The sequence below is a fragment of the Emydura macquarii genome, unplaced genomic scaffold (assembly GCF_026122565.2).
Source record: "Emydura macquarii macquarii isolate MOO-44397 ecotype Brisbane River unplaced genomic scaffold, CSIRO-AGI_Emac_v2 contig_799, whole genome shotgun sequence".
NCBI classification, from domain to species: Eukaryota; Metazoa; Chordata; order Testudines; family Chelidae; genus Emydura; species Emydura macquarii.
In genome coordinates, this window is record NW_027130936.1 from 1,141,377 (window position 1) to 1,167,527 (window position 26,151).

At 56.9% G+C, this 26,151-nt stretch overlaps 2 protein-coding genes across 4 annotated transcripts; both read left to right on the forward strand.

Moving 5' to 3' along the window:
- Positions 1–301: 301 nt before the first annotated feature.
- On the forward strand, positions 302–6,752 carry ISLR2 (immunoglobulin superfamily containing leucine rich repeat 2). Of its 2 annotated transcripts, none has more exons than XM_067543206.1 (3): positions 302–376; positions 3,492–5,569; positions 6,200–6,752. In XM_067543206.1, exon 2 carries the CDS (start codon positions 3,499–3,501, stop codon positions 5,536–5,538), a length of 2,040 nt encoding a protein of 679 aa, XP_067399307.1. In that variant the 5' UTR covers positions 302–376; positions 3,492–3,498; the 3' UTR covers positions 5,539–5,569; positions 6,200–6,752. The 2 variants fall into 2 exon arrangements, with proteins under 2 accessions (XP_067399307.1, XP_067399306.1); XM_067543205.1 differs by lacking the exon at positions 302–376 and adding an exon at positions 1,680–2,040.
- Positions 6,753–12,547: 5,795 nt separating this feature from the next.
- On the forward strand, positions 12,548–23,961 carry ISLR (immunoglobulin superfamily containing leucine rich repeat). Of its 2 annotated transcripts, none has more exons than XM_067543207.1 (2): positions 12,548–12,617; positions 19,787–23,961. In XM_067543207.1, exon 2 carries the CDS (start codon positions 19,795–19,797, stop codon positions 21,058–21,060), a length of 1,266 nt encoding a protein of 421 aa, XP_067399308.1. In that variant the 5' UTR covers positions 12,548–12,617; positions 19,787–19,794; the 3' UTR covers positions 21,061–23,961. The 2 variants fall into 2 exon arrangements, with proteins under 2 accessions (XP_067399308.1, XP_067399309.1); XM_067543208.1 differs by lacking the exon at positions 12,548–12,617 and adding an exon at positions 17,319–17,334.
- Positions 23,962–26,151: the final 2,190 nt, after the last annotated feature.

The following is a 26,151-nucleotide window of genomic DNA, read 5'->3' on the forward strand; positions in this document are numbered from 1 at the left end:
ATCCAGCTGTTATCACTCCCAGCCTGCCCACTGCAGCGCTCTCCGCTGGCTAGCAATGGCCCCACGGCACCCGCCCCGAACTCCAGCCGAGGGCAGATGTCCCTGGCAGCGGCTTTATACCGTTCAATTCACATGATCATGCCAGATAGCGGTCACCTTTGTACAGGCTGATTTATTCCTCTAGGAGCTGCATGCAAACAAACCCGAGCAGCTGGGACACAGGTAGGCAAATCTGGGTTTGCCTACACGGGGTTACACCCATTTAACTAGCGGTGTGCTTTTCAATTAGTTTCAATAAACCGGTGCAAAAGACCACGTGAATCTAATTTCCGTTTGAACCAGGTTCATTTCAAAGGAGGATCCCTCCACACCAAAGGTGCGTGGGATGGAATATGTAGACCCATGTCGCATGTACCCTTTAGCAAATGTGTGTGTACTCCCTGCACGCGTGCATGTGTAAAAGTGGGTGTGTGCATGTGTGTAAAATGTAACACTAGATATATGTTTGGGGGAGGGGGTGTCAATGTCTATTGAATGCCTATTTTTGGAAATGCAAACACATCAACCGGGAGTGTATACATGAGTGTGTGTATGCCTGTGCATATCCATAACGGCTGATGTGTATATTCACACACCTTGTAGGTATGTTTTTATGCCAACACATATTTAAGAATACACACACACACACACACATATTTAAGAATACACACACACACACACACACACACACACACACGGGAAAGGGATTTACACCTACCGGTGCATAGTAAGAATATACACACACACACACACACACACACACACACACACACACACGGGAAAGGGGTTTACCGCTACTCGTGCATAGTAAGAATACACACACACACACACACACACACGGGAAAGGGGTTTACCGCTACTCGTGCATAGTAAGAATACACACACACACACACGGGAAAGGGATTTACCCCTACTGGGGCATAGTAACGTTATCTGCATGTACTGCACCCCGCGATGTACATTTCCACCCTGGACGCGGGTTTTCCTCCCTGAGATCATTTCTCCGCTAACACAAGAGAGCGGAGAGTTCACGACTGTCTCAGGGCGTGTGGTTCAGCGGCGATTCAAACCATTTTAAATGAGGTTTGGGTCATTTTAAACAAACCCATTTGTTTGCAGGCGAAATGGCTAAAACTTCACAGTGGTTTTATTGTCTCGCCTCTTGCCCGGCTTCACTCGAGACCAGGCTGAGCGGAGGGGACAGCGTTGCCTCCTGGCTTCCCCCTGCTGCCGAGTGCCAGGGAGGGGGAGGAATCATGCCGCTGCTCAAATCGATTCTTTATTTTGTTTCACCGAGATCAAACCCGGCGAGCTGCGGGCGGAGGGGCCGCGCAGAAGCCGGCCGGGAGAGATGGAGCGAGCGGCTCTGATGCAGGTCCACGCGTGGGGCTGAGCTTGATCGCGGCCGGGTTTCCGAAGAGTTGAAAGCCTTCAAAAGAGCAGCCTGGCCCCAGCGAATCTAGTCCAGCCCCTCCTTCCTCCTCCCCGCCCTGGCGTGCTTAAACGCTGTTTGCATTCAATTAGCGCCCAACGAATGGAGTCACTAAATCCGGAGCGGGGCGGGGGCGGGGGGTTGAGAGACGGCACATGCACGGGGGGCCAGACTGACGTGATAAATATTGCATGGGGGGGGGGGTCCCTGCAGCTTGAACACACTCAGCATCGGCAGGAGTGGGAGAGGCTAGGCGCGCTCCCTGGCGCAGCGGGAGCGCGCACCGACTCTCCCACCCAGCCGCAATTAAAGAAGGGAGGGGGCCGGGGGCGAGCAGCCAGCAGGAGAGCGCGACTTCCAGTCCGGACAGCTCCCAGCTCCCCAAATGTGGGCTGCCGCCTCGGCTGCCAAAGTGAAGCCAGCCGCCCCCAGAAGCAACAGCTCCCCAGCGACGCCCCCAGCTCCTCGGGCTTCCCAACTCAATGCCTAGAGGGCGGGCTGGTTCCTGCAGCTGGGTGTGTCCCTGGGAGCTGCCCCCGTAGAGACCCTCCAGATCCCCAGCTGAGGAGGTAAGGCTGGGCAAACTTCCCCTCTGGGCTGCCAGCTGGCGCGGATCCCTTTGCCGTGGGCTTGGAGGTGCCTGCGGTTCGCCAGGCTGGGCTGGCGGTCGTGTGCCCGGCGCGGCACGGCTGGGGCGGCAGGTTCGGGTGCCCGGCGCGGCACGGCTGGGGCGGCAGGTTCGGGTGCCCGGCGCGGCACGGCGGGGGCGGCAGGTTCGGGTGCCCGGCGCGGCACGGCGGGGGCGGCAGGTTCGGGTGCCCGGCGCGGCACGGCGGGGGAGGCAGGTTCGGGTGCCCGGCGCGGCACGGCGGGGGCGGCAGGTTCGGGTGCCCGGCGCGGCACGGCGGGGGAGGCAGGTTCGGGTGCCCGGCGCGGCACGGCGGGGGAGGCAGGCCAGGGCGCACCGGCGAGCGAAGGACTCCGGGACAAGCAGCTTAGCTGGAGGAAACGGGCACTGTGTTCTCCGCGGCCAGGGCGGACGGGATCCCTGCTCCCGCGCCGTCAGTGGATATGCCCCGGTGGGGCCGGGGTTAGATCTGTCGGTGTCTAGCCGGCTGGAGCGGGGAAGCTGCGGGGGCGCAGGGCAGCAATGCTAACGTTTCCTTAGCGCTCCGATCCGCCGCCTGCCAACGGGCACGGCTGGAAAACTAGCGGAGTATTAGACAGGCGAAACCGGAGCCTGGTTTTACACCGATGTAAAAGATACATCGGATCCGTAGCGAGGTCTGTCCCGGTGCTGTGGACAAGCGCCCCGCAGATCTGGCTGCCGGCTGTCTGTTGGCAGAGCTCAGCGATCCCTGCTTTAACGCGTGTTCTGCCGTAAATCCAAGACAGCAATTTGGGGGGAACAATGTACCTCTCCCCCCGCGAGCTTTCCCGTGGCGTTCGTCGCCACGCGGGTTCAGGACCAATTCCGCGGGGCGTCGAGCAAGAGGACGCGGCGGCTTTCGCCAGGAAAGCTCTGCGGCGGGTCCCTGGAGCGCGGTTTCCGAAGGGCGCGGCGCGGTTGGGTTTCGGGGGTGCGGGGCGCGCAGTGGTGCGGGGATGTGTTACTCGGGGCCCCGCTACTTTGCCAGAGTGTGCGGCGTGCGCGCAGATGAAAGAAAGACAGACAGACGGACAGAGAACTAGGCAGGCAGACAGAATTAGACAGAAAGGAAACGAATGGAAACAAACAAAGGTCGATCGGTGTCTGGGACCTTTCTCTCGCCCCCCCAGGGGCCGTGGCTCTTATCTCCGGCTTGGGTCGGGTGTGCCACGGCCCGGGCGGATGTTGTCCTGCGCATCGCACGTGTCCGGGCTCGTGTGCAGGGCGCTGTCCCCTGAACCGGGGCGCTCGCTGCCTGGGGGGTTCCATCGGGAGCAGAGCGCTGCTCCCTCTTCTCCCGGGGCTAAGGGGGAAGCTGAGGGGGCTAGGAGCCTGCGGGTAATCGGTGCCTGTCTCTGTCTCCGGCTGCAGGGGGAAGATGGATGCGCTGCTCGTGCTGTGGATGGCAGCTTGCTTCGGCGTGAGCCAGGGCTGCCCGGAGCCCTGCGCCTGTGTGGACAAATACGCCCATCAGTTCGCAGACTGCGCCTACAAAGATCTGCAGGCAGTGCCCGTGGGGCTGCCCTCCAACGTGACCACCCTCAGCCTGTCGGCCAACAAGATCAGCTCCCTGCAGCAGAGCTCCTTCCTGGAGGTCACCCAGGTCACCTCGCTCTGGCTGGCGCACAACGAGATCAGCGCCATCGAGGAAGGCACCTTCGCCAGCCTGGTGCAGCTGAAGAACCTGGACATCAGCCACAACCAGATCGCGGACTTCCCCTGGGGGGATCTGCGCAACCTCAGCGCCCTGCAGCTGCTGAAAATGAACAACAACCACATGGCGCAGCTGCCCCGGGGGGCCTTCCGCACCCTGAAAGACCTGCGCTCCCTGCGGATCAACAACAACAAGTTCAGCGCCATCGCCGAGGGCACCTTCGACTCGCTGAGCTCCCTGTCGCACCTGCAGATCTACAACAATCCCTTCAACTGCTCCTGCAAGCTGCTGTGGCTGAAGCACTGGGCTGAGAACACCCTGATCTCCATCCCCGAGAGGGACGCCATCAGCTGCGCGGCCCCGGACAGCCTCAGAGGCGTCGCCCTGGGCAGGATCCCCGAGCTCCAGTGCGTGCCGCCCTCCGTGCAGCTGGCTTACCACCCCAACCTGGACAGCACCGAGCTGTACGACGGCTTCAGGCTCATGCTGCACTGCAGCGTCACGGGCAGCCCGCAGCCGGAGATCAGCTGGAAGGTGCAGACCTCCAGCCAAGCCCTGGAGATAAAGGGGCCCAGCGTGGAGAGGGCTGGGAACGAGCTGCCGGCCGAGAGCGCCAAGCAGGGCGCAGAGCGCTTCCTGGTCTACAGGAACGGCACCCTGGTCATCCCCCACCTGAGCAAGCGAGAGGAAGGGACCTACACCTGCCTGGCCACCAACGAGCTGGGGAGCAACCAGACCTCAGTCAACGTGGCCGTGGCCGGGGCCCAGAAACACCCCAGCCGCCCCGTGGAGGATCCCCCGGGAGGCAAAGCGCAGCCGGGCGAGAGGAAGCCAGGCCCCAAGGGCTCCAAGAACAGCGTGCTCAGCCCGGACGAGAGGACCAAGCTGAGCTCCCCCCGGCTCAGCAACTCCTCGGCGGGGGCGGAGAAGGCGGGCGCGGGGGAGCAGAGCCGGGTCCAGCCGCCCCCCTTCGAGAAGAGGTGCGGCGCCGGCCAGGCCACCCGGTACGTCTCCAACCACGCCTTCAACGGGAGCGGCGAGCTGAAGCAGCACACCTTCGAGCTGGGCGTCATCGCGCTGGACGTGGCGGAGAAGGAAGCCAAGGTGCAGCTGACGCCCTTCCCCGGCCGGCCCGAGGGAGGCCCGCTGCGGGCGCTCTACCTGTGCGAGCAGAGCGGCGCGGGCCACGCCCTGGTGCAGTGGTCCCGGGTCGAGGACGGGGTGAATTCCTACTGGTTCCGCGGCCTGAGCCCCGGCACCAACTACTCGGTCTGCCTGACCTACGCCGGGGAGGAGTGCCAGGTGCAGGTGGTCTTCACCACCAAGCGCGAGATCCCCTCGCTCATCATCATCCTGGCGGTCAGCGTCTTCCTGCTGGCCCTGGCCACCGTCCCGCTGCTCGGGGCCACCTGCTGCCACCTGCTCGCCAAGCACCAGGGCAAGACCTACCGGCTCATCATGAGGACCCAGCAGCCGGACCCGATGGAGAAGCACATGGCGGCCGACTTCGACCCGCGGGCTTCCTACCTGGAGTCGGAGAAGAACTACCCCGCGAGTGGGGCGGCGGGCGGGGAGCCGGAGCCGGAGCCGGAGCCGGAGCGGGAGGGCAGCCTGGCGGCCGAGTCCATCGCCGAGTCCCAATGCAAAGCCAACCCGGAGGAGTTCGAGGCGGGCTCCGAGTACAGCGACAGGCTGCCCCTGGGGGCCGAGGCTGTGAACATCTCCCAAGAGATCAACGGCAACTACCGGCAGCCAGCTCGCTGACCCTGCCCGGCCGGGTCATCCGTAACTGCGGGTAGGGGGACCCGAGCCACTCCCTGCTCGAGCAGCCACTCCCTTCCGACCGGACTCCTGCCCAGCCCGGCGCGGGTTTACACCAGCCCGTTTGTCTGGGGCCGGTCGCAGACCGGTTAGCGCGCTCCGAAACGCCGGGGTTGGAGGTTGGGTTTGTACATTTCTGCTCCCGATATATGTACCCTGAAGGGAGCCTGTGCTCTTCGCACAGCTCCGTTTGTCTGCCTCCGATCGTGCTTGATTGTAACACTAGGTCCCGTCCCCCCCAAACCCCCTTTTACACACGGGAACGGGAGATTGCCCGAGCTGTGCACGTCGGGTGCGAGCCGTGTGCATTTCAGCAAGCTGCTGTGCTGGACAGCTCCCCCCAGTGCAAACAGCGGGCCCTTCCCACCCGCGCTGGGACCGACCCTCGGGTGCGTGGGTAGCTGAACCCCGCTCGGGTCCTGCCCGTCCGATCCTCGATCCACGAGGTGATCCAGCAGGTCGCCGCGCACCCCGGGCTGTAGAATTGAGCCGTGGGGGTGACTTGGACCTCTCTCAACTCGCTGGTGCTTCTCATTTCTGCGTGGGGTAGGAGAGGGAGCGTGGATGCAACCCCACCTCTGATCTGATTGTCCCTTTTTTCCAGAGCTTCTGGGCGGCATGTGGCTCCCTGAGATTCGTAGATGTGTGTTGCCTAGCGTAGCGTGCTTTAGAGAAACGTGTGTCCGTGGTGTGAGTCTGTGGTGTTTAAAGCGGAACGGGGAAGGCTCGGTGACTTTTGCCGTGCGATTGAGACCAGTCTGAAACAGACCCGCAGCAGGCGCGGCTGTGAGTTTTGTGTTTGTTGCCTCTGTGTTCAAAAAGAAACCCACTACAACTCCCAACGAAATCAGCACAGCCGTCCCCGCGGCGGGGACAGGACATCGGCTGATTGTGAAATAGTGTCAAAGCAAACCACTGAACAATCACCTTTTCTAAGCGCTGCTGTATGTGCAGAGTCAATAAAAGAGTGGAAACGGGCTCTCTGTTCGTTATTTAGGGCGGGATGCGGGCAGATAAACGGACCCTCACCCCCACCTTTCGGTGTGCATTAAAAAGCTGCGGTGTAATGATTCCCCCCGCAATATTCCGCTTTGTTCTCAACGGGGATTTCGTTTGTCGGGGCAGTTATTTTCCAGCTGCGGTTCTGCTCATTCTAATTTCTCCGGGCGGGTTTGTATGAAGCATGTTCTCCGTAAAGGGATCGGGGCCGTCCGTGTCACGGCCGCCGTTTGCGGGGAGTTGGAGGATTCGTTACTCCGGTTTCGGAATTAGAAAGCGCCAGTCCGCTTTGTTCCACGGGCAGCTCGTGTCTGGGTTCGCCGCCAGGAGCCCGGGGTTGAGCTGAGTGCTAAGAACAGGTTTTGCTTCGTTGCACCGAAGTCGTTTTTAAAACCCCCGAGGCACAAATCGCTGGGAGGAAATGAGCCTAGCCCCGATCCCAGCAATGCATCCGTCTCCGGTGCAGGGAGAGGCTGGAAGATGGGCCCGGGGTCACACGGAAAGGGGTACCAGGACACCGAGATCGGTGTGTTAAAATAGCGCCGTGCCTGCGGCAGGAGGGAGCCGGGCGGACTGGAGCACCGGGCCGGGCGGATCTTCCCCTTTGCCGGCGCTGTGCGCCCGACAGCCGCCGCCTGGCCTCCCATGGGCCGTGTGCGGCGAGGTGCACACCCGTTATGTTTACACACACACACACACACACACCACACTGGTCTCGGCTAGCGGTGCATTGCAGCGGGGGTTAATGCAGAGGCGCGCACTATTGACACGGGTGCTCGAGGGGTGGCCGCGTCCGTCTGTCCGCAGCAAAAACACCCGAGTCCTGCGGCGCGGTCACGAACGTACCTGCTGCCGGCTGAGCTTCCCTGGACTGCGACCACCTGGGCAGTGAGCGGGTGCAGCCCCCCAAAGCGCACTGATTGTGTGTCTATCAAGTGCTACCGGAAGCTGGTTGTGTGTGTGTGTGGACATGCACACCGCCAGCTCGTGTCTATACGTTGGTTCCTTGGCGCAGGTCCCGTGTCAGCGGGGTGCAGCGGGGCGGGCGCGGACACAGCCGCACACCAAGGCGGGGCGGGCGCAGAGCCGCTCACACGGCGCGGTGCGAACAAAGGTGCCCGTGTGTCTGCAGCGCCGGGGAACGCCTACACCCGGAGTGCGGACACGGGACAAGCACTGCCTTGTGTAACACACACACACACACACCGCTGGCGTAACGTACGGTCTAGACCTGGGCACGGGGCTGGGTGTGTCAGAATCCGTGTAAACCCAAGAGCCGGACACTCGGGTGTGTGCAGGGGCAGGGTTTGTCCAGCTGGTTTATCTGAGCCCCAGGTACAGATCTGTGCCCCCCCCCACCCTCGCCAGCTGAACTCCTCTGAGCCCTAGAACATCCCGCCCCGCCGCCCTCCTAGGCCTGGGCTAGGCCCGGGCTGCTCCGGGCGCTCCGCTGACTCCCGCTCGTGCGGGCTCCGAGCCACCGGCCCCTTGGCCATGCTTGAGATCCCGGAGTCCCGCAGCCTCGAACCGCTGCCGACCCCGGCGGGTGCGCTGCGAAGGAGCGCTCTGCCCCTGCATGTCACCAGCGCAGCCTTCCGCGCGGCTAGGCGAGCAGCACGAGCAGAACGAAGTGAGGGAGCAACCAGTGTCCGTGTCACAGGAGGCGATGTCCCAGCTAGCGACGTCTAACCCCCCCGGGCCGTGTTTGCACCCACCCCGCCCGCCCGCCTGGCTCTAGCCAGCTGCAAAGACCAGGGCTTTGTAAACCTGCCTTTCTCCGCCCCAGCTGTCAGCGTGTGCTGTGAACAGCGAGAGAGAGAGGAGTGTGTGCTTACAGGTGTGCCAAAGCGTACACACACACACACACACACACCCCCCAATCAACACACCTGCATTCCCACGCGGTAAAGCCAGCAGGGCCCATTGTGATCCGAGAGCTCGGATTTCCTGTAAGACAGACCAGAGCGTTTTTAAAAAGCGCAGAGGGAGCGAGAAGACATATATGGTACACACACCCGGAATGCAAGCTCTGAATCCCGGGCTGTGTGGTGCACGTGTATGTGTCTGTCTCTGTGCGCGCACACACACACACACACACACCGACTAGTCTACATTCCTAGCTGCCAGTCCCGCTCGGTTGTCTCCCGCCTGTGCAAAACCAGAGACACGTTTTCCAAAACGTGTATTTTGTACTCTTCTGAGACAGGTACGTTTCGTTGTTAAGTCCAGCCGTTGTCGGCAGTCCGTTTGTCCAGCTGCGGTATGGAGCAGACAGCAAGCCCGGCACATCTACAGCGCAGACCGAGGGAGGAGGAGGGAATGGCTGGATGAAATGGGATGAACATGGACACTGACATGGTCCAGATTCTCCTCTCCAGACCCACTCCGCTGTCCGTTCGGTACACGCACCGGCGTTAGTCCGGACTCAGACCAATGTACCTGAGACGGGAATTAGCCCCACGTTTGCTCTGCTCCCGGCTACGCGGCTGTTGCCAGCCATGCCAAGGATTCAGACTGCCCAGCGGCGCTCAGTCCCCCCGTGCACACACGTAACGGCGCTTTATGCCGTGAAACACGCCAGGACTAGAGCCGCACAGCCGCGGCCGCAGCCCGTTAACTGCGGATAATGCATCCCCCGAACGCTCCCGCGGGGACTCCGGTTCCGATGCGAAGTGGAGCGGCGCGGGAGGGCAGGCAGACGTTTCTCTTTGGGGGGGCAGTACCGAGGATCTGGAGCGGGAACGAATCGGGGAGCTCGGACAGGCTAGGTCACATGAATTCGTGGTTGAGAGCAGCGGCAGCCTGGCAGCGACGTGGCCCCGCGGCGGAGCAGGGCTCCGGTCACACGCGGCTCGGTCACTCGGTGAAGACATCGCGGCCAGGCGGGTGAACAACTCACTCGTCTGTCGCTGGTTCGCAGCCCCGCGGCTCGCGTGGAACCGGCGCTCGCACCGCGGCCTGGCGGGCTCGGCACAGGCTGCCCCAGCCGCTGCTCGTGTCTGGGCCCCGCGGGGACCGGCGAGACCCGCCGTAGCGACGGGGATTTACTAGCGGGCGGGAGCGGGGCTGTAAAATAAAATAGCGCCCGAGCCGCTGCAACGACCCCAAGGGCCGGGCCCTGCCCAGCGCCCACCCCGAGCCCCCAGCACCCAGCCCCGCCCGGCTCGGCCTGGGCTTACACCCAACCCAGGCCCTAGCGAGCAGCGAGCGGCCCGGAGCTGCAGTCCGGGCGCGGGCTGCGATCTGCCCGGCGCAGGGGCAGCCGGGGACCGAGCAGGGCCGGGGAGCCAGGGACGGGCTGCGAGGACAGCGTGACCGCTGGGGCCAGGCCCTCGGCTGGGGGAAGCGGAGGAGCTGCTCTGCAGCCGGGAGGAGCGGCCCCCGCCCCGCACACACCGGCCCACGTGTGAACTGCGGCAGCTCCGCGGGGTTTGATTCTCCCCGTTATTCGCACCGCTGCCAGGTGTACGTGCTCCTCAGAGCAGGGCCGGGAGCCCACCTGCTTCGGGATCAGGACAGCCACGGCTTAGACGCCGCTCCCAGCGGCAGCATCCGGTGCCTCCGTTTCTTCGCGGGCACGGGCGGCGGACACGGTAGGGGCTGGAGGCAGTCGGAGTCTTCCAGTGCCCCGGCCTCTCAGGGCCGGATCCCGGCACACGTGCAGCAGCGCAGCTCTCCGGAGCTCGGCGCTGCACAGTCAGGCAGGCTCTGTCTCTGCCACGGGCCATAGAGAGACCCGCTCCCCTGTTCCGCTGGCCAAGGACAGCGACAAGAAAGGCCAGTGTTATTTTGAGTCTGCCAGGGCCTAATCCTGGTTGGGTTTACACTGGTGTAACTACCCTGACTCCCATGGACTCAGACTTGATTTACACCCGCGTGGAAGGAGGATCAGGCCCGCAGGCTCCAGCCGTGGCGCCAAGCCCTTGGGACCCGTGTAACCAGCGGGTGCCGCGCCTGCTGCGGGTCTCCGGCCTGCCGCACTGCAGCTGCCGCCCCGCTCGTGCAGTCAACAGCGGGGTCGGGAGCCATACAACGGCTCCCTGCGTGGCACTGCGGAGGGGAAGCTGCCCGCTGCCCGCTGCGGGTAGCGCATCTTCCCCGCACCGTAGCAAGGGCGGACGTAATGTCCTTGAGCGAGCAGGCCCCTTCGCCCAGGTGCCCCTGGGCCGACCAAGAGAAGGATAAACCTGCACCCAGAGATCAGAGCCGGGGGTCTCTGCTGCGAGCCAGGGACGTCAGCTTGCCAGGCCTCATTCTCCAGTGTAGGCACTCCCCCATGTGCAAGGTGGGCGGATCTGGTCCCTTTGCCCTCCCTGGGACTTACAGAAGCAGCTCAGAAGTCCCTCGCCCATGGCATTAAGCTGGCATAGCCAGCTCCAGATCAGCCACTCCTGGCCCCCCCCCCCCCGCGGGCGGTAGCCTGCTGGAGGACAGGCCTCAGCACCTTGGTGCTTGCATGCCTGCACCTGAGACCAGCCTGGAGGCTCCACACACCGCCAGTGGAGCAGTGACCAAGACTTAACCCCTCCCTGGGCTTTGTCTCCAGTCAGAAACCCTCTCGCGAGCTTTCTGATGGGCTTGGCTTGTCCCCTGAGTTTCTACCCTGCTCTCCCTAGCCCTGGGTCCCTCTTCCCCAGAGGGGCACAGAAACTCTTTTCTGTCTGTGATGATAGGTCCTGACCTCCCTCAGGGCTGGCTTCCTGCACCAGCCACCAACTCAACCTGGCAGCCAGACCATGGGGAGCGGGGGGGGGGGGGGGGGGCCGGAGTGACTGCTCCAGAGCCCAAAATTCCTCTGTGGCCAATATGCACTCAAGACACTTGGCTAAATCCTGTCGTCGCCCTTTGCCTCAGTTTCCCCAGCTGTAAAACGGCTGCAACATGGGATATCAATGTAGAGAAACGTTGTGCACATGGGCACCAGGTTTGTATAAGTTTTGGTGGTGCCCACATTGGGTCCAAGTCCCGCCTTCCACACCTGCTTTGTAAGCCCCTGGGGGGGGGCGGGCCCCATGTGAGAGGGTGGGGCCGGGAGTGACCGCAGCATTGCTTGGGGGCAGGGCTGGCGCGGGAGCAGCTCCTGGTCAGCCACTGTGTGTCCAGGGAGGGGGGCAGAACGGCCGGGCCGTCCTGGGCGCTGGGGGCCGCTGCGCTCTGCTCCTGCAGGGCTGAGCACCACGGGAGGCTTCATGGCTGGTCCCCCAGCAGCACAGAGGTACTGGTGGAGCCAGGCCTACGTTCCTGGATATCGGTGGAGCACGGGCACCACGGGCCCATATAACTCGCCACCTATGGCTGTGCGGGCCAGAGGTGGTAAAGAGAGGCTTGTGTGACCCTGGAACTGCAGCCTTTGCAGATCAGTTGCATGGGCTCTGGGTTAGCGTCTTCATCAAATACCAGACCAAGACCCCTCCAGGCACCTGGCTAGCCTCTTGGGTGCAGCAGACAGGGCCTTGTAGGAGATTGTGGCACTGTCTCTTTAAAATTAGTCATGCCTCGTTACCTGCGTGCCCCCGCTGTCAGGGGTCTCTGGTGGATAGAGGCACACTCAGGGTCTGCACTGCCTGCTCAGAGCCTGCCGGAGCCATCTTGTGAGTATCCAGTAAAGAGAGCATGGGCTTAAAAACTCTAGCCCGGGCCTCTCTCTGGTTCCTGAAGCACAGAGGCTGCAGCTTCCTCTGGAGTGCCTGACAGAGCCAGGCAGCAGGACAGATCTGGCTCCCACAAGTGCTGCGCGCTATTGACTCCGGTGGGGTTGGCTCAGCACACACAATGTGCTGCACATAGCCCCGTGCGCTCAGCCGGCGTAAGAGAGCCTTGGGAAATGAAAGCAAGAGGGACAGTGACTTTCAGCCCCTCCCGTAGCAAGTTTGTGCACCCCTGTGAGGCGGGGAGGGGAGAAGAGGGGAACAAAAGCTCTAAGACTCGCTCCCGAGCTGCTCACTTTCACTCACACAAGGAACAGAGATAACTGGCCTTCTCCAAGATCCGCTGGTTCGAGTCCGACTGCCCCTGGAGGCAAGGTAATTGGAGGAGCAAGAAGCAAAAGGGGTGTGATTGGCTGACCTCAATTTCCCAGTAATGGCAGGGAGAGAGGAAACAGCCTTTAAAGGCTGATGTGCTGGAGAAGGAGGGAGGATGCTGGTTAAAACAGAAACCAGCTCCAGGAGAATGGACCAGAGAGCGGATTAGGGGGAACGCATGGGTCATGCAGGGCAATGAGTAAGAGAAAGGACAGAGAAGAAACCCAGGGGAGATTGTCATGGGGAGAAAGCTCGGAGAGTCTGGGTTGATTGCATCTCGTGCAGTTGTTGACCCTAGTGTAAAGCACCCCTTGTTCCAGATGCAGAGCCTGATTCTCATCTCCGCTAAGGCTCCTGTACACAGTTCTGCAGAGTAAAGGGGACAGACGGTGAGCGTAAACTAAGGACCCTCCAGATTGCCAGGTCCCAGGAAAGGGGCCATAGTGAAAACAAGAATCAGGCCCTGTCAGCCTGCGGGTGTTTCACACTAGCAGGGCACCAATGTGGGGAACTGCACAAAGCCCAGGGCGCCGGGGAATGGTGTTTGTTTGAAAATGTCACATGTGGGCGAAGGAGACTGTCCCGCAGGCCGATTGGAGGCAGGCGTCAACATCTCACATTTATTACGCACAGGTGGGTTATTGACACTGGAGGAGTAGCGCATTTTCAGACTGTTTTAAAAATGAACACCAGCGGCACGTGGCTTCCCTGGCCCTCACATGTCAATTGCAGCAGAGCAGAGCAGGGTGAAATGCCCCCATTGTGAGCAGGCAGCATCTGCTCTCACTTCACAGGGATGGAACGACGCTACAGACAGAAGGGACAGAGAACCAGGCCCCAGCTAGCTATCCAAGGCTTTCCCGTAGGCCCGTCTCTGTAGTGTCCGAGGCCTATTCCACACACCGCTTTTGTGCCCATAGAGCTCAATCACTGAGAAAGGTGATTTGTGTAAATCGATATCATTAGACCAGCACAACGCCTAGCATGGGCACAGCTAGACCAGGAGAAAGGCGTAAGAGCAAACTCAACAGCCCGCGCACCCCTCAGGGCCAGGCGTGACACTGTAGTGACCCTGCCTCAGTTTCCCCAACCAGGCGCCGGTTTGGGGTGATGACAGTGGGACTCTTCTCACAACTCTAGCCCAGCTATTCATGATTTCACCTCTTTCAGGGCAACCATAAATCCCAGAACCTGTGTTAGGTCATCAGCCCCAGCCTAGAGTCTGTAGTCTGTGCTCCCTCTTTCTCAGGGAGGCTTTCCTACCTCCGTGCCAGAGCTGAGAGGGGAACCCAGGTCCACCTTCTCCTCTGTGTTCTGTACGAAGTGGCTGGAATCAACCCCTCGCAAGCCCTGCCTGTTTCCCTGCCTTGCTTCCCACTGCAGGCTGGGTCTCAGACTCCGGTCCAGCGTCTCCCCAGTCTGCGCTGAAGGCTCTGACTTCCAGGGGCTCCCCAGCCTTTCTGGCAGCCACCTGGAGCTCTTCACCCCCTCCCTTGGGGGCCAGGCCCAGCATGTCAGCTCCCGACTACAGAGCTTCCCTTCCCAGGCTGGTTCTCCCCAGCTGGGTCTAATCCTGAATTGCCGGCCTTCCCTCCAGGTGTCCGAATGGGCTAGGTGGGCTTGCTGGCTCCTGTTAACCCGTCACTTCCCACGGGGTTCATACCCCACCATGCTTCAGTGCCATATCCTGGAGCAGCAGTGGGTGTCTCCAGGCCAGGCCAGTCAACGCAGCACAGCGTTTTAGTGCAGACAGGACCGTAGTGCGGATGGCCTGGGCTGCACGTAGATGTGGGTCCGGAGTGTGAAATAATCAGCCCTGGGGCATCACCAGCTCCAGGATGGCCAGGGTTATCCAGGCAATAATGTCCTTCCCTCGGCTCAGCTCATCCGTTCAGGGAGCTGCTGTGAGCGGGAGGTGGACGCGCGCTGGGAATTGGCTGGGAAGTGCTGCGTAAGGGCTGAGTAGTGCTGCACCTACTGCTCTCCAGCACACCAATACATTCAAAGGGCCAAATTCATGCCTGGGGTAAATGGGCCTGACTCCACTAAAGACAATGTCTCCACACTACTTCCATCAGGATACATGAAGCAGTGGATGGGCGCTAGTTCTGAGCCCCAAGCCAGCAAAGCGTTTAATCCCATGCTTATCTTCAACATCACTGAAATCGATGGGCTTGTGCATGTGTCTAAAGTTTTAAGCATGCGCATAAGCGCAGCACCTGAGAAAGCATAGGCCCAGTTTGCCTCTCATTTACACGAAAGCTGGGTCGGGATCTGGCCCTCAGTGAATCACCCATCAGAATAGCTGCACTCTACAAGGTGTCCTCCTAGAGAAAACCAAAACCGGCCAAGGAATCATTGCTTTGTCTACATCCCTGGTTCCAATAGCTACAGACACTTCACAGAGACATTTGGCTGAGAGAAGCTTTTCATTTCTAGAGCAGTTTGTTTGGACACTGGCAGGGTTTCTGGCACAGTAAACATTGATACGATGAAGAATGATGTCTGAGGCTACACTAGCTAGGATTCAATTTACAAGGGTTATCAATCCTCATGCTTCAGGGCATACAGCAAACAATGGGCTGGGGTCAGGAATGATTCCCCATCTCCACTGCAGCGTGATGCACGTTGGAGGGTTTGTACCTTTGTTGGATACAGCCTTGGTAGAGTGTTATACAAAGACACGATACCTCACTGCTTTGTTGAATGTCTATGTTATCTGTGATGATTACATTATGGTGATGCCATAGCAGTCATTTGAGTGCCCGCATCATTGCTTATGGAAGCTCCTAGCTGTTATGTATTTACTGCACCTGGCTGCATGCTAGAGTTTTGTATGTTACAGCCTGGCTTGCGCCACATGACGTCTGAGTTCATCATAAGTTTTATTTCACTTCCGAGCTGGCCCATTTGTGGGAGGTGGGACTTAAATCTACCCTTGCCGGGGAATGAACTCAAATTAGCAGGTCTTCCATCAATTCCAGCCCCTGTCTGACAGGGGCCAGAGACAGGCTTCAAAGGAATGTGAAAGAAACCCCTAGTGGACAATTATGAAATAACCTGCCCATAGGGGAAATTTCTTCCTGACTCCTATCTGTTACTGGTTGGCTGATGTGCTGACGAATGAGGGTTTATATCCCTTACGTTTTTCTCTTCGCTATTGTAAGCACGACTGGTCCCATTGCTTATGTAAAATGTCCCATTTTTTTTTAATCCTGCCAAGCTCTTGGACAGTGGCACTTTGGTGATGCGTTCCACAGGCTAATTAAGGTGGCACATTGATTCATTGCCTTCCAAAAGTAGCTGCCATGCAAATGGTTCCCATGGCAAGTAACTCAAGGGAGGGTGAATACTGAAACATGACCCGGTTTCTCTCAAGGCAAATCCCTCCCTCAGTGCAAAGGGCTCAGCATAGTGCAGGGAAATGTCATTTATCTTGGGCCAGATCACGAAATCTAAGATTTCTCTAGCGGCATCAGCAGCTCTTCAAAAATGAGCGTATAGAGTTCTTGGCTACTGACCTGAAGAGGGGCTAGCCCATGGCTGACAGTATGGCTCAGACTCAGGCATTTTGGCCACTAACTCAGTAGCAGAGGCAATGAGGAAAGTTTATATATTTGACTGCAGAGCCATACTGGCTATTTAGCACTAGGCGTTCAGACAGGAGAACAGGCCATTTAACAGAGTTTTGCTTCATCAGTTATTCATTAAAAAACATCCCTGTGTTATTTTTCCTTCAGAGCCTGGAGCATGGAAAATGGAGATTTTAAAGTGGGTTTGTACTGTTAAAAGAAGAGGGGGAGAGAGAAATCTGCCCTGGAATTTGGGTTGGCAACATTGTATTTCAAAAATAAGGGACTGTTTCTTAGCAACCCTGCCCCACCCCTTGTCCCAATATTATTATCATCATCATCATTATTATTATTAATAATACTTAGCAGGACTCACCTCCATTCTCCAGCAGTATTTCTTGCTGCCTTTTGCAGCACTCAGCAGCTCCTGATCTTGTGTAGAGAGGCGAAGAAAGAAGGGACGTCCCTTATAATAAGGGACTGTGGCCATCCTACCTGATATGGGAACTTCAGCTCAAGGCTGATGCATCGTGAATTCTAGTAACAAAAAAACCCGCCTGGTTTTGCCGTTTCCTGTTTCTTTAAGAGATTCCTAGCTACAGCACCAGAGAAGAGGAGGGAAAAATACAATTTGGCATCTTTTTCCATTTAAGTTTCTGGAGTCACTTATAACAGGCAGGTCCTTGCTGCTGAAAGGAAGTTGTTAGTTATGTCACCAGGACGAGCCTGTTGGGACGCTGAAATATTACACATTACAAGCTGCCAGGAAAACTCAATGGTGGATCAGGGGGGGTTCAGCTGGTTTGCGGGACATCTCTTCCATTTAAAGGTGCTCTGTGGCCTCTCTGCCCGTAGCCACAAAGACAAGGCTGGACAAATAAACTCTGCGCTGAGTAAATACACCAGGAATAATGGCGCAACTGCTGTAGGACTAATAGCAAAGAACATTGCTACTCCCTGTGCGTGTGACCAGCAAAAGGTGATGGTGGTATGCTCAGGCCTTTTTTGCAAGGGCAGAGTCGTGTGGGTTTTTTATTAACAACATTTTTGGAATCTGTGACTCTGACAGGACCCAAAGCAATGTTTACAGAGTTTGCCTCCAACTGATTTACTCTCCAAGACTGAAGGGGAAGCAGCAAAAAGAGGTAACAGCCTGTCTTTTACGTGATCAGGATGGGAGCTTTTCTATTTAAATAGGAGTATTGTAGTAGCATTGACCTTCTTTTCCCAGGTGATCCTTCTCAATACCAAACGCTGGCCCATCTCGCCGGCTAGCTGCAGAAAAATCTTGCCTCCGAAATCGTTTCTGAGTGGGATACGGGAGGGGTGGGGGGCTTGCTGAGAAGCGTAAGTGGGCCGAATGTTGGTAGAGGCCCAAAGCGTAGCTGAGAACAGTTCAATAAGCCGGTATGTGGGGGACACAATAACCTGACATCTATAAGCCTGCTGGTGTGGCTTTAAAGCCAGGTCTCTAATCCCCTGCAAAACAGGGGGGCTTTATTTACTGGAAACTGAAGTCCTGGCTGTTTCGATTAAGGGGGAAAAGAACCATGTTTGTCAAAAGCTGATGGGGAGGGAAGCACGGGGCTGTGCATGTTTAAGCTGGGTAGAGGCCCATGTTGCTATTCAGTACCTGCAAACTCCGGGGGATACTCCCGGCAAAGTTTAGCAGATGAGTCAATGTACAGAAATTTAGAAGAAAGGGTTCTTGGGCCAAGGGGCTGGGAGGGGGCTGAGAAAAAACCCACAGGCCAGGACCAGAGAGGCGAATGCCAACAATAACATCCATTCTTAATAACAGATGAGCAAAGCAAAGCAAAGCATAGGGCCTGAGCTGTGGGAAGCTAGGAGCAGGCAAGGAGGCTGGGAGGCTGGAAGCAGACAAAAGTGAGGTTTTTAAAGCAAACGCAGCCATGTTCCCAGCACTGCTTCCAATCCCTCCCCCCGCCCCAGGCACACGCTCTGTAATGTCCCTCCCCACTTCGGCAGATTTCAGGATACTGGCTAACCCTGCAAAGTCCAGCAAAGGCAGGACACAAGCATTTACCACCAGTTGTACTTAGCCCTAGCTTGAGAACGGAACGGCGCTTCAGCCTGGGCTAGAACACATTGTGCAACAGATTGCCTGGCCCGCTAGCATTTACCGTCCTGTTAGTTAACACCTCTTAACAATGACTTAGAATCCACGTCAGGCCTGAGCCCACAATTCTTCCTTGAGCCACAGTCCCACAGAAGTGCGGATTCATTTGGCCCCAGGAAAGACTACAGGATCGGGCCCTTTGTTGGCCAGAAATTGAAGGGTCAGTCCTGGGTGCATGAAAAGCCACTGCAAGGGGGCTGGGGGGGTGGGGGGGCAGCAGTGGAGGGGAGTCTGCATGGAGTCTCTCTGCTGGTATGCACCCCCTGGGGAGTGGAGGGGGCCACACCCAACATAGTCACACTGGGGGGGGACCAGGGTTTTGAGCAGAGGAGCTTCGCAGCTGCCACTCTGCTATCGCAGCAGGCCTGACCCGGGTGCAGGAGGTGAGGTAAGAATCCCGTACACCAGCAGTGGCAGGACTCCCATACACAAACTTCTGCTCCTGGCCCCTGGGTGGGGCCCTGGGCAGCGGGTGGTGCTCTGCACATTACGATGCTGCATTTATTGCGGATTTTTATTCAGAAGGTGTTTTCATTTTTAAAGAAATGTTTCAACATGGCAAAGGCTTGCGGTGGTACAGAGCCTCTCTTAGTTTCATTGTATTTCGTACTGTAGTTATGGGGCGGGGAGGGGCAGACTGGATTTTCCATTTTGTGGGAAATTCCACAATGTCAAAATGTTTTTCCCTCTGAAATGAAACAAAACAAACAGAGAAATTCCCCATGAAATGAAACATGCCAAAAATTCCTTTCATGCCAATTTCAACCTTTTAAAAATGTTTATACAAAAAACCACAAATCTCATTTCAAAAAGTCATTTCATATGAACAATCAAATCATCGCATTCTGAAAATGTTGAAATAGGCTCTGCCTCTGGCCTGCTGCGTGACCGTGGGCAAGTCCCAGGCCTGCCCGTGCCTCAGTTTCCCCATCTGTAAAATGGGGATTATGATAATGACCTCCTTTGTCAAGCGCTTTGAGATCGACTAATATAAGGGCGAGGGATTATTATATTATCAGCATCAAACTGCTTTGTTTTGCGGGCGGTTTCCTAAACAAATTTCATCACAATCACATCACAGCACGGTGCTGTCCATGGCGTTAGAGGCTGTAGCAACATTGAATAACTCAGTCTTTAAGTTATTTAGGATCCTAACTCCCCCTGAAATCACTGTGCTATAATATGTATGGATTCGAAGGCTCTGTTACTATTAGAATGTAGATACCTTACTCAGATCGGATTTAAAACTTCTTTTCATCACATTTATAGTTTAAACAATTATGGCTAGCCCCCTGTGTATTGTAATTATCTGCTGTTCCCTCTTATCGACTGGCTAAATAAAAGACAGAGGGAAAAACGCTGCTCCAAGCTACAGCCCAGAGGAGAGGAGCAGTGATGGCTCAGAGACAATAGGCAAGCAAATAAACATGTGCCAATCTTGGTCTCTTTATCCACAGGAGAAATTATGGGTCCACTGCTCTGCCTGTGGATTGCAGCTTTCGCTGGGGTGGGTCAGGGCTGCCCAAAGCCCTGCACTTGTGTAGAAAAGAAATATGGCCGCCAGCTAGCAGTATGTGCTTACAGAGATCTGCAGGCAGTGCCCGTGGGGCTGCCCTCCAACGTAACCACCCTCACCCTGTCGGCCAACAAGATCAGCTCCCTGCAGCAGAGCTCCTTCCTGGAGGTCACCCAGGTGCAGTCGCTGTGGCTGGCGCACAACGAGATCAGCGCCATTGAGGAAGGCACCTTCGCCAGCCTACTGCATTTGAAAAACATAGATCTTAGCCACAACCAGATCGCGGACTTCCCCTGGGGGGATCTGCGCAACCTCAGCGCCCTGCAGCTGCTGAAAATGAACAACAACCACATGGCGCAGCTGCCCCGGGGGGCCTTCCGCACCCTGAAAGACCTGCGGTCCCTGTGGATCAACGACAACAAGTTCACCGCCATCGCCGAGGGCACCTTCGATGCCATGAGTTCACTGTCCCAGCTGCAGATCTACAACAATCCCTTCAACTGCTCCTGCAAGCTGCAGTGGCTGAAGCACTGGGCTGAGAACACCCTGATCTCCATCCCCGAGAGGGACGCCATCAGCTGCGCGGCCCCGGACAACCTCAGAGGCGTCGCCCTGGGCAGGATCCCCGAGCTCCAGTGCGTGCCGCCCTCCGTGCAGCTGGCTTACCACCCCAACCTGGACAGCACCGAGCTGTACGACGGCTTCACGCTCATGCTGCACTGCAGCGTCACGGGCAGCCCGCAGCCGGAGATCAGCTGGAAGGTGCAGACCTCCAGCCAAGCCCTGGAGATAAAGGGGCCCAGCATGGAGAGGGCTGGGAACGAGCTGCCGGCCGAGAGCGCCAAGCAGGGCGCAGAGCGCTTCCTGGTGTACAGGAACGGCACCCTGGTCATCCCCCACCTGAGCAAGCGAGAGGAAGGGACCTACACCTGCCTGGCCACCAACGAGGTCGGTTCTCAGAAGGGCTCCATCACCGTGGCACTGGCCAGTGCTGAGAATCCAGTGGAAGATCTGCTCAGAAACAACCTGGTAGCCAGCAGGCTTGGTGCCAAAACCTGCTATGCGGAAGGCCAGGCCGATTCGTCCATGGCTGGAGAAAAGCTTGTGATCGTTTACCATGTTCCTGCAGGGACAGGGAGCAGTGATGGAGGTGCTATGCTGGAGCCACAGTTCTGGGCTCGCACGCTCTGTTTAGTCATTTTTCTTTATTGTTAAGGGAAGCTCCAAAGGGTTTCTCTCTCTTTCCATAGCACTTATATCAGCATAGTGTCACGCATGCATTGAGCTGCTGGGAGCTGTCTGAGCACTAATCAAAGCTGGGGCTGAGATGCAAAAGTCAGGCCTGACTTTCAAAACTTCCTTCTCCCCCTAGTCTGGCGGCATTCGGAAGCAGGTGCTTGGTTCAGCCAGCTGTATTAAAAAAGGCAGCTGGGAAAGCTGATCCCACCTGCAAGTCTAGGCTGCTCAGATCTGCAGGCAGGGGGTGATTTCAGCTCAGCTTTGGTACGAATGTGCTGTTTCAGGACTAACAGCAACACTAATGCAATAACCCGTATCTGGCACGACCCATCTTTAAACCGCATAGGCCCTTTATCTTTATTAGCTGCGCAGCCATGGGTGAACCCTGGAACAGATCCAGGGGTTTGGTTCAGATAGAAGCCAAAGGTATCCATTCATCTACATGCATTAGGGGAGCTAGGTCCCCATCTAAATGGTAATCCCATATGGCTGAACAGCTGGCATCTGTCAGCTTCCTTTCAGGTGCTTCCTTTCAAATCATTACGCAAGCAATTTGTAAGCTCCTGGAGGATAATATGGTTCGAAGGAATAGCCAGCATGGTTTTGTCAAGAACAAATCATGCCAGACCAACCTCATTTCCTTCTTTGAGAGGGTTCCTGGCCTAGTGGCTGGCTGGTGGAGCAGTAAGCATGAGATCTCTTGATTTTAGGGAGGCTTTTGACCCAGTCCCACATGACGTTCTCATAAGCAAACTAGACAAGTGCAGTCTAGATAAAATGGCTGTAAGGTGGGTGCACAACGGGTTGGTAGCTCATACTCAGCGAGGCGTTATCAATGGTTCACTGGCAAACTGGGAGGGCGTTGCTCATGGGGTCCTGCAGGGGTCCGTCCTGTGTCCACTACTAGTCAATGTTTTCATCAGTGACAGAGGATGGGAAAGGAGAGGATGCTTATAACATTTGCAGATGAACCCAACCTGTGAGGGGTTGCAAGCACTTAGGAGGGCAGGATTAGAATTTAAAACAACCTGGAAAAAAATTAGAGATCTGGCCCAAAATCAGCACCCTGAAATTCACTAAAAACAAGTGGAAAGTACAAATCAAATGCACACCTACCAAATGGGGTGTAACTAGCCAGGCAGTCATACTGCTGCAAAGGCGCTGGGGGGTTACAGTGGATCACAACTGAATGTGAATCAGCAGTGTGAGGCAGTTGTGAAAAGTCTAACATCATTCCTGGGTGTACGCACAGCAGTGCTGTATGTAAGACAAGGGAGGTAACTGTCCTGCTCTGCTCCGCACTGGCTCTAGTTCTGGGCGTCACACTTTAGGGCAGATGTGGACAAATTGGAGACAGCCCAGAGCAGAGCAACAAAAATGACAAAGGTCTAGAAAACCTGACCTCTGCGGAAAGGTTAAAAAGGCCTGGTCATGTTTAGGCTTGAGAAAAGAAGACTGAGGAGGGACCTGATAAGAGTCTTCAGCTAGGTGAAGGGCTGTGATAGGAGGACGGCGATCAGCGTGCTCCATGTCCACTGATGGTCGGACAAGAAGCCAAGGGCTTGATCTGCAGCAGGGGAGATTTAGGTTAGACATTAGGAAAGACTTTCAGCTACAAGGGGAGTTAAGCTCCGGCCCAGGCTTCCAAGGGAGGTGCGGAATCCCGCTCCTCGGAGGTTTTTAAGCACAGGTTGGACAAACCCGTCAGGGCTGGACTAGGTTCACTTGAGCTCAGCACAGGGGGCTGGAATTAATGACCTCTCCAGGTCCCTGCCAGCCCCCCATTTCCATGATTCTAGCCTATCAGCTGCACAACAACAAACAGGAGCATACGGATGAATGGGGACCCGAGTGCTGACTGACAGCGGCTATTACAGGAGATGGTCACGCTCTATGGGAAAAGGGGAAGAGAGGCTGGAGCCAGCCGGCAGCCAGGGTCCTGGCCGTTCTTGCGGCGCGGAGACGAGTTTTCAGAGAGCCAGAGCATGCCAGCTGCGGGGGATTCTGCGCTGCTGTCATTCCCCTGAGCGGCTGGGCTTGCGGCTGGCGCAGCTCACCCCGAGACGGACACGCAGATGTGGGCAGGCGGGGCAGCGCATGTTTGAGCTGAGGCAGAGGCTGGGATGGAGACAAGCTGGAGTGTTCCTAAGCTTTCCCAGAGTTTTATTCCCTAAAGGGCCCAGTCCTGCCAGCATCTGAGTCCCCTCAGCTCCCCTTGGGTCAAAGATGCTCAGGGGTGCAGGGAACCCTCAGCACTTTGCAGAATTGGGCCCCTGAGTCACAATTCTCTCGCTGGCCTACACATGATGTGTTGCTCTTCGGCTCACTTTGCCCATTGACTTCAATGGGCCAGATCCTTAGCTGGTGTAAATCAGCAAAGCTCTGTTGAGGTCTAGCATTAGCTGAGAACCTGCCCTTCTGACTTACCCCACTGTAAGGGAGAGGAGAACCGCAGCCCAGACCCCCAACCATCCAAATAGGGCTGAGCACAGGCCCCCTCCCTCCCCCCTGTACATGGCACACGTAGTGGGGGGCAGGGGGAGAACCAGGATATAGGCTATGGCCCCTGCTGTCCCAGGCTGGTGTGAACAATCCAGCGGTTCCATAGGGGAAGGTCAGGGTATTCTCCATTCCCCTGACTGTAAAGCTGTTTCTCAGACCCCGAAAGCTCTCATTCCCTGTGTGTTTTGCTAACACTCTCACCCCCGGCTCCTGCAGCATTGCTGTATCCACCTCCCCCGTGTTATTCAGAGCTACACAGCTGAAACATACAGCGTGCAATAAAGATCATTCCAAAGCACCCCGCCCCTCGGGCTGTGGCTTCTGGGGGAAGGAGGCGAGTGCGAAGGAGAGCACAGAACGTGCGGCCCTCCCCTGCGGGGGCGGACGTGAGAGCAGCGCAGCCTTCGCGGCTCAGTAAAGCCGCCTGGGAATCCCCAGGCCTCCGTGAATCACCAGCCGCTGGCGACAGTTGAAGAGGGCGGGGGCACCGGGGGAAATACGCAGCCTGGGTTTAGGGAATAACCTGGGGAGTCTCCCTCCAGGTGCAACGCGGAGGCTGAAGGGAGGCTCCCTGGACCCTCCCCTCTCCTTCTTGTGCAACACCGGGATGGGGTAGGAGGGAAAGAATCACCCCCAGTGGCTCCCCAGGAAGTGCGAGGAGGGCAGTCGTCAGCCCCAGCCACTTGCAGTCTGGATGTGTGTGGAGGAGGGGTGGCTCCGCAGGCCCTGCTGCCCCCGCAGGACAATCCTTGCCAGGAGAGAAACGAGCCCTCACCCACTGCCCGTTCCACTACGGCCACCGGAAACCAATCTGGGGCCCTGTCCCTGAGACGCCCCTTTGCCCCCAGGCATGGCAGCTCCCCCATCCCCCTCAGGAGCAGCCAGGGCAGCAAAAGGGGCCCCCTCACTGCCCTTCCCCCCAGAAGCTGTTAAACGCTGAGTTGCACAGAGCCATTTCCCCTCCCAGCTCCCTGCAGACTCAGGCAGACGGTGCTGCAGTGGCTGCAGGCTGGACCCGGGCCCCAGCATGAGGACTGCAGCTTTCCTTTAAAAGAAGAAAAGGAAGTTGCAGTTCTCATGTAGTCACGTGCCTCCAGGAGCTGGGGCCCAGGCCCAGGGCAAGAGGGGCACGGCCTTGGTGAAGCGAAGGGATGGGTGGGCAGATGCTGCCTCCAGCCTTTCAGCTGGCGCTCTACCAGCCATGCACTACCCCTCCTAGCTCCCACAACGGCCGGCACTGCCTCCATCCACACCAGGGACTCTGGCCAGCAGCAGGGCGGGGAAGTGGCGCAGCGGGAGGTGGATGCCGAGCGCTCACACTGGGGCAAGTTGTTACTTGCTAAATGAAGCCTCAATCCTGTACCAGCAACTGCTTGTGTGCAGGGGTCAAGCTGAGGTAGGGCTAGCAAACAGGTTAGCATGTGACCCCCCCCCCTCCACACTCCCCTGGGACCTGGGCTGGGTCATGCAGGGGCCAATGCACGATCAGGAGCAAATACTCTGTGAGGGCAGCTCGGTGCACAGGGCCTTTTGCCTGGCGTTCATCGCGAGGATGGAATGGGGCATGGCCTAAAACTCACATTTCCATGGCAGGGAAAATATTGACAAAGTTTGTTTTCATTTCAAATCGCAATGGAAAAGATTTTCAAATGTTCCTGCAAACTGCAAATTCTGAAGAGATTTGGTTTTAGAAAATTTGTGGTTTGGAATTTTGACGTTTCATTTTGAAATTTAGTTTGATATTATTTCACGATTCCATGTCTGTAGTACATCGTACGTACCACTCACAACATGTCCTGAAATAATATTAAACTCTAACAGGGAGAAACTCAAACTAAAATGCTAAACAACATTTTAAAATTCTTTTTGAAATTTTCCAAAAAACAAATGTTTCCCAGAATGAACCTTTTAATTTCAAAATCATTTTTTTCATTGCAAATTTTTGGCCAAAAAACCAGCCAAATCAAAAAAAAAAAAAAAACCAACAAAAACCCACCAATCAGTTTTTCGCAACATAATAGTTGGTTTAGTCAAAACTGCTTTTTCCAACTGACATCCTGTTTAGCCTGACGTTTCTGACCAGCTCTGTACTGAACGCCTACTTCAAGGAAACCCATACATTCCAGCACCATTGCTGGAAAATAACACACAAATATGGCAACCACAGTTTATATCGTACCCAACCAAAAATATATTGTGGGATACATGCATTTCGTTTGCAGGCTTGTGACTGTTATCAATAACTTACAGCACTGCTCTGCCAGCATCATAGATGTGTTTGTTTAAAGCAGGAGTACATATAAAAAACATGAATTTCAAGCTCCATCAGAAACATGGGGAAATATCAACATCTGGCAGACTTAAAATAAAAACAGCAGCTCCCGTTTTCTGTAGGAACTACAGTATTTTCTGGCTTGCTACATGAAAGGGAAGTGGAGAGTGAGCGAAGTGCTGTCATTGGCAGCTCTGTCTGCAAGATGTGCATTGAGGGAGTCGGTAACTAGAGGACACAGTCCTGCAATGTGCTCTGCATCGCCCAGGAGGTGCTCAGCACCTCAATGGATC